The 18,792-nt window shown below is 35.6% G+C and overlaps 2 protein-coding genes across 4 annotated transcripts; one reads left to right on the forward strand and one right to left on the reverse strand.

The window, feature by feature from the left end:
* Positions 1-1,608: 1,608 nt before the first annotated feature.
* LOC136235521 (vacuolar protein sorting-associated protein 45 homolog) lies at positions 1,609-10,568 on the reverse strand. 2 transcript variants are annotated; one of them, XM_066025234.1, is made up of 14 exons: positions 10,550-10,568; positions 10,223-10,434; positions 9,541-9,742; positions 9,369-9,448; positions 7,780-8,007; positions 7,258-7,383; positions 7,057-7,137; positions 6,809-6,950; positions 6,520-6,698; positions 5,809-5,964; positions 4,995-5,102; positions 4,777-4,898; positions 2,486-2,617; positions 1,609-2,008 (listed from the first exon to the last, which is right to left on the reverse strand). In XM_066025234.1, the coding sequence occupies exons 2-14, from the start codon at positions 10,310-10,312 to the stop codon at positions 1,948-1,950; spliced, it is 1,707 nt and encodes a 568-aa protein (XP_065881306.1). In that variant the 5' UTR covers positions 10,313-10,434; positions 10,550-10,568; the 3' UTR covers positions 1,609-1,947. The 2 variants fall into 2 exon arrangements, with proteins under 2 accessions (XP_065881306.1, XP_065881305.1); XM_066025233.1 differs by lacking the exon at positions 10,550-10,568 and having other exon boundaries at positions 10,223-10,529.
* Positions 10,569-15,177: 4,609 nt separating this feature from the next.
* On the forward strand, positions 15,178-18,690 carry LOC136235770 (putative UDP-glucuronate:xylan alpha-glucuronosyltransferase 3). 2 transcript variants are annotated; one of them, XM_066025778.1, is made up of 4 exons: positions 15,178-15,457; positions 16,026-16,226; positions 16,545-17,182; positions 17,566-18,690. In XM_066025778.1, the coding sequence occupies exons 1-4, from the start codon at positions 15,399-15,401 to the stop codon at positions 18,606-18,608; spliced, it is 1,941 nt and encodes a 646-aa protein (XP_065881850.1). In that variant the 5' UTR covers positions 15,178-15,398; the 3' UTR covers positions 18,609-18,690. The 2 variants fall into 2 exon arrangements, with proteins under 2 accessions (XP_065881850.1, XP_065881851.1); XM_066025779.1 differs by lacking the exon at positions 15,178-15,457 and adding an exon at positions 15,509-15,799.
* Positions 18,691-18,792: the final 102 nt, after the last annotated feature.

Raw genomic sequence — 18,792 nt, forward strand, 5'->3', positions numbered from 1 at the left:
ACGTAAACCTAAAAAAATAGAAATCATCATGAGTTCAACATGAATCGATTCTAAGTGATTTGATTCGTTACCAATGCAATAATAACCAACGACTTCATCATTCCCCAAAATCCCAAGTTCATCTTACCAAATGAGTTAGAAAAACATCTCTTAAGTAGAATTATAAGCATAAAATACGAAACACTATATAAATATACAATTATAAGCATAAATACGTATACAAATATCAAATACTATATAAACATAACATTAAGTAATGAATTGTATTAAGCACATACTTTCTGCATGAATCCAGTGCTCTCGCTCATCTGTTGTAGCAGATTAATGAACCACTTCCAAGTATCCATAGGTTCATGGTCAACTTCTGCCCAATCAATGGGAAAACATTTGTGAATTTCCAGACAACAACCGTCCCTTACAAAAATACATAAGCATACCAATGCATTTTTGCATCTCCACAACATTTAGCTCTCATTCTATGATAGTCATTAGGTCTTATTGTCAAATGTTCACCTCTTCGAAATAACCTCTTTAAATTCATATACACTTCGAAATAACATACTAAGATCCAACAATGGCTCCTCATACATTGGATCATAATGGACCCTTCTCGTTCTTCTTCTTTTTGGTCCATCTTCATCTTCTTCGTCATATAAAAAAAATCATCTACATTTGATGATCCAATTAATGTACTCTTCATACCACCAAGTAATCATTAATTCCTTGTTTTTCCTATGCAACAACTCAGTCCCTTCCAACCTTTTATCCCAGAGGTCCTAATTTCACTTCTCCCTTAAATGAAGGTTTGTTTCTCTTAATCTCTCTTGTGGCTTGCAACACTCTATCTGACTTCTACTAGCTCTTTATCATATTCACTTTCAGTCCAATCCTTTCCTTCACTAAATGAATAGCTTCTTGATTTTGAATGTGTATTTGTTTAGAATCAGAATTTTGATAATATTATAGTTCATAAATTCATTCTTTTTAGTTTGAGTGTATATGATGGATGAGAATTATGATTTCTTCAAATGTTTTTGTTTAAAATTGCTTTAACTTTAGTTTAAAATTGCATTAACTCTTTGTATTCGAAATCGAAACATGCTTTTGTTATTGGAATACTATGAGAAATCAACATAGAATTTTGTTTTCCAAAATATATATAATTAACTTCATTATTAAGCATTTATGTAATATTTGATATTTTAAGAAGGTTAGAAAACACATTTTAAGAATGTTGATTCTTATTTTATGGTATTTGGGATATTTTTAGGTGCTTTGTAGTATTTAAGTGAATCCCCAATAATAAAGTTGGATGCTTAAAGAGAAATTTTAAAATACTTCTGAAGTACATAAATATATATAAAAAAAAAATCTATATTTTTTATTATACTCTAAAAAACCTTAACAAAAACAACTTACGCATATATTTTTAAAAAACACCATATCTAAAAGTATCCTTAGGCACGCTGCAATTCCAGCAAAATGTCACGTTCAAACAAAAACACAGAACAAATGTTTCACCAAAAATGTCCAAGATATTGTCTTTGAAGCCAAGTGGTTAATTTTTTTCTGTTTTCTACACATACTGAAGACGATGACAGCCATATGGAAGTATACAACACTGCATTACACAAATGTATAGTTGTTCTTTTTCTTTTCTGGTGTGCCAAATTACAACTTTCTTTCTTTCTTTCTTTCTATACCATTAAACATACAAATTTCTGCCAACTCACTATCAAGTATAAACATCTAAACATAGGTATAAAGTTCAACGTCGTGCTTCCTGTGGGTCAAATGGAAGGCAAAAGACCTATTCCTGCATATGAATTTTTTTGATCGGTTTAAGGCCTTGTACCTTTTTTTTCTCATTCTGTAATTCCAAGACAAGTGGGAAAAATTGGACCGGCTGGCAATAATCTTTGTCCCAATGGTGTGGGTTTATGTCCTTCAAAGCACACTTGGGCTGGATTTAGCTATCCTTTGAGCTTCTTCAAGGTCCTTCAAAAACCTGCATTTCCCAGAAACAAATAAATATACACTAATATGCCAAAAAGATTTCTCATTTCATTCAGAAACCTTGGTTCCTTTCATTTTTTTTATCACAAGAATATTTGGAGAAGGACAAGCATGTTCTAACTGCGAAAAGGATAATAATGTCTCCTATCAATTATATACTCCGAAGCTTCTTCTTTTATCCCTTTATGATGAGGAATTTAAGCATTGAAAATAATCTAGAATGCTAATGTTATTCTGTTCGTGCAGCTTAAAGGCATGCCAAGTGGCAAGCGCAAACATACACCAGCTTAAAATAAGCCCAAATAGAAATAATTTGTTCATCCTGAAGCTGATGGAAGAATGGCAAAGGCTGTATGGACACGCATATGATTATTCTACAGTTGGTGTTCCATGCAAAATTTGAGTAGCACTGCTGAAGGTCACCCTTCTTACATGTGAATATCCATGAGAATGGAAAAAACAACCATACCTCTTGGAATTAAGAACTACGGAACCACCAAGCATGAAACGAACTCCTGAATTGGTAGCATTTTGTAAAGCAACAGAGCGAGATTCTTCATATGTTGTCCCACCAACAATGAAAATAATCACATCCTGTGGCCTGCACCAAGTTTTAATATAGTATATGTCATTGCCTACAAATGATTTAGCTCTGCTTCTTCCACTAAAATTACAATATTATCCCATGACAGAACAGAATTAATCACTCAGGCTACATAAATGAAACCCCAAAAAGAATAAGAGCAGTGCAACAGAAGGAAACAAGAAAAAATAAAAAATGCAGATACAGATATCTTAAGGGTAAATTACATACGTGGTGTACAAAGTTTACCTGTTTTCACACTTTGGTGTACAACCAAAATTTTTTCACACTAGTGTACAACCTTCAGATGACCTCCCACTGAAGTCTACAGCCGGTTTTTGTGACCGGTCAATGCAAGTCAACTATGCCACGTCATCATTTTTCACCTTTTCTAATTTAAAAAAAAAAACCACTAAAAAACAAATGACCCTTATACCCTTCTATTGTTTCCCTCACTGGAATCCAAATTTCTCCCATATTTTTAATCCATTCATCTCCAATCACTTGATTTTCCAGAAATTCATTCATTAGATTAAAAAAAAAAAATCATTTCTATTTGTTTAACTTTTCTAGAAAAAGGAGAAGAATTCATTTATTCAAACTATTGCTTTCAATCCCAAAACCTAGATCTGGTTCTGTTTTCACCTATGGTCATCATGAACATACAAGAACCAAAGAAGGAATTAATCCATCTTGCCAAGCACCAGAAGCCTAGATCTGAAAAAAAAAATAGAGCTTCAGATCAGAATCAAACTAAAGAAGAAAGATCTGAATGAAAAATCAAAATGTAGCAAGAAATCGTTGAAATGAAAATCGAAGGAGACAAAAACGAGAAAAGGAAGTTTCTACCTTCATCGGAATGAGTTGAATCGGCGGAGGAAGAACTCTATTGGAACGTTCATCGGTGATATGAGGAAGAAGAGCATGCAACTCTGTCGCTGTCACGGAGAGAGATAGACCCTGAAAGGGGGCTGAGCTATGGTTTCAATCTTGTGAGAAAGAAAGAAGAAGATAATAGGGGACTGTCCGTGTTTTTTGAGAGAAGAGAGAAAGAAAAGATAGAAAGAAAGAGAGTGTAAGCAGGGAAGCCATAGAAGAAGTTCTGCATTCTTTGGAGAAAAGAAAGAAAGAGATGGAGGCTCAGAGAATGATTTAGGGTTTCTATAAATAAGGGCATAAAGGTCATTTGGTTTATATTAGGTCACATTTTTTAATTAGAAAAAGTGAAAAATGATGACATAGCATAGTTGACTTGCGTTGACCGGTCACAAAAACCAGTTGTACACTTTGGTGTGAAAATTTTTTGGTTGTACACCAAAGTGTGAAAACAGGTAAACGTTGTACACTAACTATGTAATTTACCCGACATCTTAATGAGACAACGTTTTCTCAAGTAGGCAAGTCTGAAAGAAATAATACTGTTGATGGAATCAATTATAAGCAAGCATCAAGCTGGAAGAATTGCTATGAGCCAACGCTGCTATTACATTGAGCAATGGAACAGAGTATAGTGTCTTGGCACACAATTTGACTTGAGCCACCTTTAAATTCCTCAAGTAATATAAGTTCCACCCACGTGATTGACCATCATAAAATCTAATACCTCTGGTGCACATACCATCTATTTTTCCCACCTCTTATTTTGATGCTCTAATTATACTTGGATAAGAGGAACAAAAGCATTATACACAAAAATAAAGAAATAAATAAATAAACACAAAAAATATGATTGAGATTGAATGAAGAGACACTCCACTAACTATGTAACTTACCAGCTAAAAATACAGCATAAGTTCATGCCATACATTCTAACCATCTATTGTGATTGAGAATTAAGGTAAATAAAGAAAAAACAAATTGTCATTAATAGTAATGAGTTACTTCTATGTCTATCCGGAAATGGGGAAAAAAACCCTATAAGGTATGGTAAGGTTACGCCTAAAATAGTTGCAACATAATAGACGTCAACAGCATGTTAAGTGGATCAGATTGAATCACCTAACTTATTATCAGCTAGCATTTGACTTCATAACTATAAAAACTGTTGCTACACGGATCTTACTTTTAAGGATCCCCATTGCACGACACAAACTCAAGCTATCAATACAGATTGCAACTTCACAAGACAATCTAAAAGCGTACAAGATCAACCAATTTACAAAACATCTACTACAAACCTTCCCTGTTGATAATGGTTCCCAACAAAAGGGTAGTCTACATCTTTCATCCGGTTTTTAATTATGCTTTCCATGGTTTGCAACAGAAGAGGCTGATGCTGGGTGTAAACGTTTTCAACCCCCTACAGAACAAGTGGAAAATATTTCTATAGATAAATAATATGGATTCCGAAGAAGGATGTTATATCTGAGTATTTTTGTGATTTTTCTGCACAAACCTTCAAGCCACGAGCCATATTACGAGCAATATTCAAAAAGTCTCGATTCCCATAAAGATCCCCAGTCCTCTTATCTACTCCAGCTTGCTTCAAGAGAAATTGGACAAGCTGCCATTCCATGATGATCAAAAAATTTAAAATAGCAATTTTTTTATATAGTTACAAATAGAACAAACTCTCTTAACATAATTAAAACCTAACTAAGACAGTAAACTGCAAATGTCTACGTATAAGAGCAATTGGAACAAGACAATCTGCTTCATCTATTTTAAAATGCATCTTCATTACATCAAATGAGATAAGAGTATTATTATAGAAGAGGTACAACAATAGTCAATTTCACAACTAGCCTAACTAAATCTAATCTTCCAATTACCAAAGCAAACGACACAAAAAACCACTGGTGGGCACACAAATATGTATTTGCAAGAGCTAAAGTATTTTTGACACTATCAGAAATAGTAGAACTATCCTTAGGATCCTCACCTACAAGTTCACTTTTAGATTCAGTGAATCTTCCATACCAAAAAGATCCAAAGTTATAATCTTAGGCACCACCATCTCATTAATTAAAAAACTTCAACTCAAGGTAAAGTGAGCATGTGCTTATCCACGCACTTCAAACCCTAATGGACATCTGCATGTGGGGGATCTCTTAGAGATTATAAAGCTTTTCTTCAGGCTTTTCGCTTACATGCTTAAGCTTTTAGGTTGATGCCTCTTTGACATATATATTACTCGGAGATTATACATTGGCAGGATAATATAGACGCAACTCTAAGCAGGCAGGGAATAAGCATAGAATATCAATTACCCCAGGCTTGTACTTGGGACATCGAGAAGCTAGTTTGTTGAAAAGCTGCATTAGCTGAACAGGACTCTCCTTCTCATACCGCAAAGCATATAACATCACCAGGCGTAGACGGTCAATGTCAGATACATTATCATTGTTCAAAAGATTCATCACAGCCTACAAAGAAGTATATGAGAAAAGAAGGGCATGATTCACCACTGTCAAATATTCTAACTGCAATTCAGATTCGCACTGATATTTGGTCAGCTAAGATAAAGAGTCCATTTCATACTGCATTTGGAATGATAACAAAAGTTTGCTACTAGATGGTAGTGCAATTTAAATGTCAAGACAGAGATCCATAAAGCCAAATGATAACTGCAATGTAACGGGAATGATAATTAAACAGCAACAATCTTATGTAATCAATTCTGCATTGTAAGATAAATTAAGCACAAGACTATTATTACTCCGGGAAATTTTGTTTATACTGACAATGTTAATTTTTAAATTTATGCAGATTTCCTGCATATACCTCATCAACACATCATGCCATGAGGAATTTTTGGAAAAGATTAACTATATGAGGAAAACATTTTGCTAGATGTTGGTTTCATTTAAATATATGTTATCAACTCTCAATCCCCCAAGGGCCAAAATGGAATTTTGCTCTCTCGTGTAAATATCGTTTGCAAGGTATAGAAAATTGGATTTCGGTTCATATTAGACTACCTCAAAAGCCGCCCCTTGCCCACCATTGCAAGCCAACTCCTGTTCTGTTTCTGAAACTACCATAAGCTTTCTCTCTTCAACAATCTTGCTCATTTCTGTTACCAATGTCACATGCTTTGAAACATTCCCATGCATTTTTCGGTACTCCGGATAATTATCAACAAATTTGGCCATATCTTCTGCAGAAATTCAAAGCATGTACTGTTTTAATAGTAACCCAAAATTTGAGTGTCGTATAAACAACCAAATTGCCATGTACAGGGGGGAGTTTGCAATGCTACGTACTAACCTACTGTCTGGATATTTTGATTACTTTTTGCAACTTGCTGGAAATCATCTACCATCCGCTTGATATTCATTCCAATATCCCCAAAATTCTCATACATGTTAACTTTGAAGAAGGCATCTTGCTCTGATGAAAGCACAACCTCCTACAACAAATACCAACAATATGAAGATAATATTAATTCATACCACCAATTACTATAGTTCAGTAGCATTTAAAGCACGAGATGGAGGGAATGAATAAAAACCAACCTGTTGGTCTTTCGATAATTTGCCAATGTTTCTTAAATCTACTTTATTGTCCTGAATCCCTATTAACTCATGAACCATAGCCTGCATATAAAAGAAAGCAATAGAGTTAGGATATCAATGTGGGAGCAAAATTATTCGAGAAACATTACCCATTTATGAACAGCACATAAATCGTATCAAATGGACAGTCACAACATGTACCTGATATGTCCATTGATTCAGCAACGGAGTCACAGGGTCATCCCTCCGATCAAGTATAAGCAACAACGGAGATATTTCTGTGCGCCTGAAATCAAACAGGGCACTTTCCTGTTGGTACATCAATTTCTGACGTACCATAACAAATAAAAAGAAATCATTTTCTGTGATGTCAAACCATACAGCATTTTGTGACTAGCGTGAAAATAAAATAAAATATATAGAGACACGTAAGGTTATATATATGAATTCAGATCATATGCCTATAATTCTATGAGGCAGCTTTAAGAAAAAGCAGATGCAGATATATTTACTGATTTGGTATGTTTCAAGCACATATATAATGTACGTATAATGCATAAATAATATATCCATGATATTATCCTGTGAATTATATCTATGAAGAAAGAAAGAAAAGAAATGCAATGTGAAGTGCAATATCAACATGAGATAATGGCTTCCAATGATTCAACAAATGCTAATATGCTGCTTATGTAGTAATATTGTCGCTTAAGTTTTACTCACTGCTGTTTCTTGTGCTATCCTCTTTGCAATATCTGAGGTTCTTTGATATCGAATAACAGGTCTTCGTTTAAATGCCAAAAAAACAGCAGCAATGCCATCAACAACTCTTTCACAGAAATGCTGCAAGCCTGAAGGATCTACAACTGCTGGAAGCATGTAAATGTGATTTGAAGGAATATTCAAGGTAAAATGATAAGGATCAGCGGCAACAAAGTCTGCATAAAGTTCCTGCAAAAAGAAAATAACTGCAATAAAAATCAATTTCCTATCAAGGACTGAAAAAACCAAGACCAGGATAAGTAATAGTAATAGTAAAAAAAGGAAGAAATGGTGTTGGACCTATCATAGTATTACACATGTATAAAAGACTTACCACACTGAAACGGATGCAATAAACATACTCATGCATGAAATGCAAATCTACTCTGTAAGTACAAGTCCCAATCAAATAGCAAACGAGAGACCAATTAAATTTTGGCATATTATGGTTTAGTTTTCTGAGCAGCAACATCACATACCAAGCGCTTTGCAAGACAATATATCTCTTAGCACATTCTAAACATCAGAGCAATATGGTTGCAAAGGCTTTATCATGTGAAGAAATCTATAATAAATAAATAAAATGCTGATGCTTAGAAAGGGATATCTGAGAAACCAACAGATCCAAGCTTAATCATTCTCACTCAGAGAGGTTACCAGCTTCTCTAATGCATGTTAAGCTGCACAGCCAAATATAATACAATACACTAATATGAACTTGGACATAAGAGTGAAGACTGCAAAACTGCACTCATGGGGAGACTAAACCAGAGTACATCCAAGAGGCCACTTCTTGCATTAGGCTTCTGAAGGATGGAAATTCTTATTTTTGAGTTCCTATTGTTCATTCCTAATAACTGAAGCTAAGATGCTTCCCTAAACACTAAGCATAGAACATCACTCTATCAAACGGTTTCTTCCTCTTTAATCAATTGAGGCTCCAAATTTTATGCATTTTGCAAGTAACCGCTGTCTGCAAAGACTGATCCCAAAGAACTGTATCCTCTCAAGTGCTCAACATGAAAAACTAACACATCAACTTGAAGGGAGAAAAGAAAACAAAGATGCTTATTTTAAACAGAAATAGGCCTACTTAGAATGTTGGCTCTTTATGGATGCAATGTCAGCATGATCAATCAAACCAGAGCAATCTCTATAACCTTAATGTTCCTATATTTTATTGAGATATACCATAGTATAAATTGCAATTATCCATACCTTCAAATAAAGCACATTTTCTCAAAGGTCTGATCTAGATACCTCGACATCTTAACACAAAAGTGGCTCAAGAGCACAAGTTTGCAGTTTGACCGTAACATAAGACATTTAAGTTTTTATTCGCACTTACCATACTTTTCATACATACATGGCAGTTTATAAAATACTAAGTTCAAATTTTAATTGTAATGTCTATGATGTGTTAGTAAATTTAGAAACATCAGTTTCCATATTAATTACATTATTCGACAATAAATTATAGAACATTTACTCAAGAAAAAGAAGCCAGAATAGAATTTCAATAGAACAAATATAACTAAATGACAAGTTACCTGAACTTGCTGCACAACTTCTTGTTCATCTGAATCAGCTAAAATGTGAATCTGTGTGTCCTTCAACATGTTCGAGAAAACTATACATGGAACATAAAAAATGGTATTGGTGACTGGTTACAGAAAACTCTAGAAATTGATAAATTGAATTAAAATTCTCATAAAATCATACACAGGTGATACTCCCCAAATCTAGGAGTAGCTAGCTGCCGACGCAAATGCTGGATATTCTCTGAGATAGGGCGAAGGAAGTAAACTGCTTTCAGATGCGACATAGATTCTTTTGACATGGAAATGGAGTCTACCAATTCTACCAAAAACACTTCCTTTTGAAGAAGCTCCGATTGTGAATAGACAATACTTACAATACTAACCTGAAGCTCATATAAAAAGAGAACAGAACTCAAAAATTAATATTTTCTCACGACATTGGTTCTCTGAATTAATAGCCAAAAACAGGGGAAAAAAGAACAAGTCAATCAATTGCCACATGTTCAAGATAGCCAGAGATTACATGGCCTTTGTGTAGAATTTCAGTCACAATTCATCATCACTTTTGCCCGTTTGGCAAGCCGTGCTGACTTTATAACACCTAAAAACGGATGAACTACCATTGCTAGACTATCAATCCCAAATTTATATGCATCTATACAAATATCAGTCTCTGTTTGAGCAAACTTGGAACAAAACTTCCATTGATCCAGCCATAACTACAGTGCACAATCAACCTCATTGCAACACAGTTTTTTGTGAATTAAGCAAATTAATTGAAGCAACCAGCAAAGAAATGAGAACAGTAAAAACAAATGAGGAAGTCATGGCATAAAGAAAAATAATAGCACGCAAGAGATTACCGTTTGCGAATCGAGAATGAGAACCTTCATGCCGGAAATGTCCTGCAGCATGCGGTTAACGTAATCCCGTACCGCCGATACCAGCACCATCTTCCGTTACCCGGTGGTAAATTGACGTTTAGATCTAAAAATCAGATTATGCTGACGATGGCTGAAATTGAAAGGAAACTTGGAGTAATTTCGTTCGAAGTGGAGCACAGAGACTAGCAGATCTGGAATTAAGGATCAATTTAATTCAAATAACACTTGTTAATATATATGATCGAATTAGGTGTAAAAAATGGTGCTCAAAATTAGCTTAAAAAATCCACACAAATTTTGACATACCGAAGCAAATTTTATATATTTTTTTTTTTCTGGTTTTCTTTTAAGAGTTGTTTGTTGGATGGGGTGTAATTAAAGTATGATCGGTAAGGTAAAGGTGAAGTTTATAAAATAAATTGTTGTATTTTGTTAGAATGTATCATAAGTTATGATTTAATAATATAATTATGTTTTTTTTATATAATAAGATAATTATGTTTAGTTTGAGGGTAAAATAAGGTAAAGTTATGTATAAAATTACTTTTATATCTTTATTAGAGGAAAATTATAAAACTATGTCAAATGAAAGGCTCATTTACATATTTAATCCATTTATTTAACCTACTATACTTCTCCAAACGCGAACGGTCTCTCCCATTTTCTTCTTGGTTGCGCGAAACGGTTGGCAGCTCCTCCATTAATGATTCCAAGACTTTTGATCTTCCCATCTTCCTTTAAATTGCACGAAATCTCCACAATTTCTCCAACTCATAATGTATTTCTCTTCTTCCTCTCTTCATCTCTTGATTCTGCAACTTCATAATCCTAGAAAACGAAGTCATGGTTCTTCATCTTCCATTTCCTGCTCGTTTCTTGGTTTCTTTCTTCTTGTGACCATCGAAGAAATGGTGATTCTACGTTATTTTCATCATTTTCCCCAGTTTATCATATTGGTTTCGTTGAAAAATGTAAGTATATACTGTGTTTTCTGCGTTTTTCCTATAAATCCACTTAGCATATGCGGTTTTCGCGAGGTCTGTGGGGAGAAATTTATCGATTTCACTTCGTGAAACGATGATTACGCGAAGTTTGCGAGGTAATTCGATAAATTTCTCTCGCAGACTCCGCGAAATCATCGTTTCGTGAAGTCAGAGCGTCACATTTCTCCTCGCAGACTCCGCGAAACCATCGTTTCGCGAAGTCAGAGCGTCACATTCCTCCTCGCAGACGTCGCAAAATCATTGTTTCGCTAAGTAAAATCACCCTCTTCCTTGCACATTTATGTTCGCATACTTAGCGAATCATCATTTTGCGAAGCCAAATCTTCTTTTTTTCTGACTGGGAGACATCCATTCCAAAAGGCCTGGACTTCCAACCATCAGTGGTGAATAGGAGTCTACACCGTGGGACACGTCCATCCCTAAGTGGTTAATAAGAGCCTATGTATTGTGAGACATCCATCCATCGTTGATGAATAAGAGTTTATGTATAATGAAGTGATTTGTTAGGAGTTTATTGTGGCAATCTTATTTTGTACCGTGAGACATATCCATCCATCGGTAGTGAATAGGAGCTTATGTATTATGAAATGATTTGTTAGGAGTTTATTGTGGCAATCTTGTTGTAAATTTTGATAATGTTAGAATCCATTGTTGTTTGGCATTTTTTTGTTATATAACACTTCGCGAATTAGCTTCAAAACACATTCAGGCTTCGCATATGCTAACTAAATTCATCAACTAAACCAAACATTAGCTTCGCATATGCTAATTAAATCATCAAGTAAACCCAAACATTAGCTTCGCAGGCTTCGTATAAGATCGAATCTGCGAAGTCAGACGGGAGGGAGACAAACGCGCGTAAATATTAAGGGTATTATGGAAAAGTCACATAAAATCAGTCTAGATATGTAGTAGGTTGAGTAAATGGGTTAAATATGTAAATGAGCCTCCCATTTGACCCATTTTTGTAAGTTATCCCTTTATTAATGATAACTTCTATCACGAGGGCCTTATCTTTATAAGGAACTGTATTAATATTTATAGTTATAACATGATAAATTTTTAAAGAATTATTGAAAGTGTATGGACTGAAAATGAGAATTTATAAAGAAAATATACTTTAATCTAATATTGAATGATATTGGCAAATATCGAATAAAACACAAAAATAATGGACTGTTTTGGAAAAAATATAATTTTTTAACCTTGGCTCACTCCGATTTGGGGTGCAACAAAAATAATGGAAAACTTCCCTTCAGAGCAACTCTAATGGTGTAATTTGCTGGTTACTTTTGGTAAATTGGTTATAACCACCCATTAGAGAGCTTGTAACCGATAGGAATGTAAACAGGGCAGGACGGAGAATGCATTTTCCATCCCCATCCTCGACTAGTCGGGGATTCACCATCCCCATTCCCGCAAGCTAAACGGGGACAAAGTTATCTCCATCCCCGTCCTGCGGGGAATCCCCGTCCTCATGGGGATCCCCATTCCCCGTTTACAAATGTTCCAAAAACGTTATCCACATTCCACATTCCCCGTTCACTGCATGGAATCACCATTTATTCTTAAAAAAATCAGTAAAGACAAATATGTTTAAGAAACAATGGCTAATAATACCAAGTATTAACAACCATTCTCAAATCTTTCAAATAAAAATAAAAACTAAAAATTGAAAAGAACCAATCACCTAATTAAAATGTACTTAAATCATCCAAAAAAATCAATTATCACAGGGAATAATTGGGGATTAACGGGGCGGGGACGAGGATCCCCGCGGGGTGAGGTTACCTTTCCTCATCCCCATCACGGGGGACAAATGTATCCCCATTCCCATCCCATGGGGATCCTTATCGAGGATTCCCCGTTCCCATCGGGGCGGGTCACCGATGGGGACGGAGAATCTCCGCCCCATTTACATCCCTGGTAACCGATATTGCTTTGTTACTAATTTTGGTAACAAGCATTTCCTTGGGCTTATTACATGAAAATTATATCTAGTTATAAAATTACAATTAAATCATATTACAAAACTTAATTCTCAATATGTCACTATTTTATATCTATATATATGATTTTATACCCTAATTTATAAACTTTAGAGAGAGCAACTGTTCGTGAACTAGCAGATAGTGCAATAGCTCGGGATCAGGCAGAAAATGCAGCTGTTTGTGATATTGTTATCTTGAAGGAAGAATCAGGTCGTGATCCAATAGAAATCATAGAAATTGCAGGTGTCCGTGATGCAGTTCAGGTTTCGGCAGAACTTGTAGTTAGTAATGCAAGTACAGTTCGTGATGAAGTTTAGGTTTCGGTAGAAATTGCAGGTCGTAATTCTGCAGAAATTGATGCTTGCGATGCTATTTGTGACTAGGTAGAAACTGTAGTTGTTTGTAATGATGTTCGTGATTTGGCGGAATTTGCAATTCGTGATGAAATTACAGTTTGTGATGTTGCTCGTGATGCAGTTCAGATCTCGACACAAATTGCAGGTCATGGTGCTGTTTGTGATTCAGTAGAAATTGATGCTCGTGATACTGCTCGTGCTTCGGCAGAAGCTGCAACTGTTCGTGTTTCGGTAGAAACTGCAGTTGTTAGTAATGTTGTTATCTCGGAGGAGTGGCATCGAAATCTGGTAAGAAGTAGGCCCACGAATGTTACTAGGATGCACATGGATATCCGCTGGAAAGAGCCGTTATTTGGGAGTGTGAAATGCAATATAGATGCAACATTATTTGCTGAGACAAGGACTTTTGGAGCAGGGGCAGTCCTTCGTGATAGTGCGGGATCTTTCCTCGCGGGCTTTAGCATGCATGCTGAAAGAGTTAGGGTTGTGCATCGGTCTAAAACCGAACCGAACCGAATTTACCGAATACCGAAATATCTAAAAACCTTGTACCGAACTAAACCGAAGTAAGAACATAAACCAAACCGAACTGATTTTTTCGGTTCGGTTCGGTTTTTCTCAAATTAACTGAGTTAATATAAAACTTTACAAATAATCTAAAAAGCACAAAGCTTTAATTCATATACTAAGTAAGATCATAAATTAATGGTTATATTAAATGTTTTTTTAAGATAAATAAGTGTTAGATTAGAATTTAATGGTTATATTAAATATTTTTTTTGGTAGAATCATAAATTCAAAAATTAGCAGGTTGTGTAATCATTAGATATGTGGTGTGTATAAATTTAGGAAGGATTAGAATTTTTTTTTCCAACGATACATGTATAAAACGACATAGTAGCAACTAATCGGTGCGGTTCGGTTATTTCGGTTTTTATTAGAAACCGAACCGAAAACCGATATTTACCAAAATAACACACCGAATCCGAACCGTGTAATTATAAAACCGAACTGAAATACCGAATAGTGTCGGTTCGGTTCGGTTTTACGATTTCAAACCGCATAATGCATAGCCCTAGAAAGAGTGGTGTCGGTCAAACTCGCAGAAGCGATTGTATTAAAAGAAAGTATCGAATAGGCTCAGACTTTAGGCCATCATAACATTGTTTTTGAGTGTGATGCTAAACTAGTAGTCGATTGCATTTTGACACAACGTAGAGATCTCACGGAGTATGACAACGTGATTAATGATGTGAGCTCACTACTAAGTAACCACCCTAAAATCTCGATGGGTTTTATTTCAAGGTTAGCGAACGATGCGGTCCATGTTTTGGCACGAAGCGCACTTTCTATGCTAATTTTTTTTTATTCGTTATTCTATTCATGTATTCATTGGAAGCAAACTAATTCGGATAGTTGTCTTAGTGCTTAATAAAGTCATAGTTGATTAAAAAAAATTGTAATAGTTAATTTGATTTATTCAAAAAAATTATTCCTAAGAAAAAAAAAATATATAGAGAAAAATCCAGAGATAAAAGGTTTTAAAATAGATAAAATAATATGAGCAAAAATAGGCAGATGCATATTAGTTGCCCACCCTGTCTAAATATTAAGGAGTTCGCTGACTGGCGATTCTCTCTCTCTCTGTCTCTCTATAAGCTTGTTGACTTGCGATTTCTTTCTGTTTCCGAAAAATTTCCATATTCATTTTCTAGTGTCTTTATTACTATGATTTGGATCATGAATGAAATTAAAATTCAATCAGATGCCGCCTTCCTCAGCTTGTGACTGAATCTTCAAGAAGATGAGAGCAGGCTCCTCCCCCAGTCCCATTGAACCCAGACTCCGTCTCTCTACTTCAACGTCAGTTTCTCTCTCTCTCTCTCTCTTATCTCTTTTACCCCATTTCTTCTGTGATCTGTTTGGGTAATAACTTCAGCTGAAGCTCCATTCAGCTTGTAATTTAACTTATAACTACTACTATTTTGATTATACTAAGATCTACTTGTTGAGGATATTACTTTCTTTTGCTTCCGTTTTTTTGTTGATTCTAACAGTTTTGTGAAGTTCGGTTCCCTTCTCTTCTTTGCTGAAGCCTTTTCATAGCTCGCTAATGATTTCGCTTAATGCTTGCTAGAGCAGCAGAAAAGAGTGTTTCGATGTTGCTTACCCTATGAGTCAACTTAATTATTTAAATTTTAAAATGTGAGTGTCCATAGCATATCCTAAGAAACTGAATCAGCCCTAGTTATGTAATGGGATAAATTTTGAAGTGTGGAACTGCTTCCTGTTTCTCTTAATTGTTATAGGGAGGGATTGATTTTATGCAAGTACTATTGTTGGTTCTTTCAGTGATTGTCAGACACTTCCATTGGAGCTTTTTTATTTTGATTTTGCTGATCTGCACTTTTTTTTTTCTGGTTTTGTGTAGAGAAAGAAAGTCGCTAAGAGAACGGAGCCTTAGAGATGTGGAAAAAGACCTTTATTTTCCTGTTCAATATAGGAATTTGAAGTGCAGGATATCTACTCTGAAAATCGTGTTAGTCATTATTGCATTGGGAACTTTGGTGACTCTTTTCCACTCACCAGCAGTATATATTGCAGATCACCCTTCCACCTCCGGATCTAGGAGGTATGCTTTATTGCTATTAAGCTTTTTACTATGTTGTAATTTTCATTTTGACGTAAGATTCTCTATCAAAATTTTCCATGTTGTTTGGCACTTAAGTTCTTCACTTAATATCATGCTATTAGCTGACTTAATATCTGACTCAGTTTTTAGATTGTAAGGTCACTCTTAGACAGAAGGAATGGTGCATTTGTTTTATCTCTAAGCAAGAAGTGAGAACCAAATAACAAAAATCTTAGCTACAATTATGTACCAAAATTGAGAAGAAAAAAAAAAAAATTTGTGGAGCTATAACTCGAATGAAAATGTTGATGTATACAGGCCAACTTTTGTTGACCTATGGACAAGGGATGATGCTTCTGCAGATCCTCGTTATATCTCAACTACAGAGGTTGACTGGGACCAGATTTCAGACATCATTGAAAGACTGAAAGATAGTAATGAATATCAGGGCATTGGCTTGTTAAACTTTAATGATAGTGAGATTGATAATTGGAAGCAGCTGTTACCAGATATTGAGCATGTTGTGCTACACCTCGACAACATAGCAAAAAACATAACTTGGGAATCTCTATACCCAGAATGGATAGATGAAGAAGAAGAATTTGAAGTTCCCATATGTCCTTCATTGCCCAGAATTAGATTTCCTGGCAAACCACGCATTGATGTTATTGCTGTCAAGCTTCCATGCAATAAAGCAGGGACTTGGTCAAGAGATGTAGCTCGTTTGCATCTGCAGCTTGCAGCTGCAAGTCTTGCTGCTTCTGGTAAAAGTTATCATCAGGTTCGTGTGCTTTTGGTGACTGATTGCTTCCCAACGCCAAATCTATTTATTTGCAAGGAACTAATTTTGCACGAGGGGAATTTATGGCTGTATCAACCCAACCTCAATACTTTGCGGGACAAGCTACAGCTACCAGTAGGATCATGCGAGCTTGCAGTTCCTCTCAAGGCTAAAGGTCAGTTTTTAAAGTATCTGTTTCTAGGTTTTTTGCTTTGTTGTTTCTTCCAGAGATTTTGGTGCACTGGAACCAGCTATCAATTTTCTTTCCTATGTTCATATGCTTCTAGAATTTTTTAGCTCCATGGAACTAGCCCTTTAGGCATTTATACCTTCCAATTTATGTCAATGGGACTATGGGAGGTTGGCATAAACAGATGGAACTATATGTGTTAGTGCATGATCATTAATAGTTCGGATCTGTAGAAGTGACCCACCAAGTGATCATTCTTACTTCTCATTGGTGATCCTAATTCCAAATCCATCTTAGAATTTTAATTATTGCAATATTAGTTCAAATGTCAAATGCTAGAAAAAGAAACTAACTAAAATTTCCAACAGAGAACTTCTATTCAGAAAGAGCACACAGGGAAGCATATGCAACAATCCTGCATTCTGCACATGTTTATGTTTGTGGGGCAATTGCTGCTGCTCAGAGCATCCGTATGACAGGTTCAACACGAGATCTTGTCATATTGGTTGATGAAACTATTAGCGAGTATCATAGAGGAGGCTTAGAGGCTGCAGGCTGGAAAGTTCATACAATCCAGAGAATCAGGAACCCGAAAGCCGAACGAGATGCTTATAATGAATGGAACTATAGCAAATTCCGTCTCTGGCAGTTGACAGATTATGACAAGATCATTTTCATTGATGCAGACCTGCTTATTCTGAGAAATATCGATTTCTTATTTGAGATGCCAGAAATATCTGCCATAGGGAATAATGCTACACTGTTCAACTCAGGGGTGATGGTAGTTGAACCATCAAATTGTACATTCCAGCTGCTAATGGATCACATCAATGAGATTGAGTCGTACAATGGGGGAGACCAGGGGTATCTGAATGAGATCTTCACATGGTGGCACCGGATTCCTAAGCACATGAATTTTTTGAAACACTTTTGGGAAGGTGATGAAGAGGAAAAGAAAGAAATGAAAACTCGTCTCTTTGGGGCTGATCCTCCTGTCCTTTATGTTATTCACTATCTGGGCAATAAACCATGGCTATGCTTCAGAGATTATGACTGCAACTGGAATGTGGGCATTTTACAGGAGTTTGCAAGTGATGTAGCTCACAAAACATGGTGGAAAGTGCATGATGCAATGCCAGAAAACTTGCAAAAGTACTGTTTACTTAGGTCCAAGCAGAAGGCAGCATTGGAGTGGGACAGGAGACAAGCTGAGAAAGCTAATTATACTGATGGTCATTGGAAAATGAAGATCAAAGACAAACGTTTGGAAACTTGCTTCGAAACCTTTTGCTTCTGGGAAAGCATGTTATGGCACTGGGGTGAAAAGAATTGGACTGATAATGCAACTGCAACTGCAACCCAATTGCTTCCTCCTCCACCAGTTAACACGAAATCTCTCTCATCTTTATGATCCATTATTCTTTTATACGTTAATTTTACTTGTAGATGACATAGAATTCGATATATTGAGACTTCTTTATATGTTTCAATTCGATATATGAGTACGTAGAAATGATGCCATTAGAATATATGCAAGCTTTCTCTGGTGACTGTCATCAAGTAAAGTAGCATGTTGAATTATATAATTAAAATTG

The sequence above is a fragment of the Euphorbia lathyris genome, chromosome 7 (genome assembly GCF_963576675.1).
Source record: "Euphorbia lathyris chromosome 7, ddEupLath1.1, whole genome shotgun sequence".
In the NCBI taxonomy this organism is placed as follows: domain Eukaryota; kingdom Viridiplantae; phylum Streptophyta; class Magnoliopsida; order Malpighiales; family Euphorbiaceae; genus Euphorbia; species Euphorbia lathyris.

What these genes read in the sequence shown, in the direction of transcription:
- LOC136235770 (XM_066025778.1), top strand. Translation starts at nt 15,399, where the DNA reads ATGAGAGCAGGCTCCTCCCCCAGTCCCATTGAACCCAGACTCCGTCTC. An exon ending in TCCACCTCCGGATCTAGGAG is followed by an intron (nt 16,227 to 16,544) that starts GTATGCTTTATT and finishes TGATGTATACAG; the next exon opens with GCCAACTTTTGTTGACCTAT. An exon ending in AGTTCCTCTCAAGGCTAAAG is followed by an intron (nt 17,183 to 17,565) that starts GTCAGTTTTTAA and finishes AATTTCCAACAG; the next exon opens with AGAACTTCTATTCAGAAAGA.
- LOC136235521 (XM_066025234.1), bottom strand. Translation starts at nt 10,312, where the DNA reads ATGGTGCTGGTATCGGCGGTACGGGATTACGTTAACCGCATGCTGCAG. An exon ending in GGATAGCACAAGAAACAGCA is followed by an intron (nt 7,384 to 7,779) that starts GTGAGTAAAACT and finishes ATGGTACGTCAG; the next exon opens with AAATTGATGTACCAACAGGA. An exon ending in GTCCCAAGTACAAGCCTGGG is followed by an intron (nt 5,103 to 5,808) that starts GTAATTGATATT and finishes ATGGAATGGCAG; the next exon opens with CTTGTCCAATTTCTCTTGAA.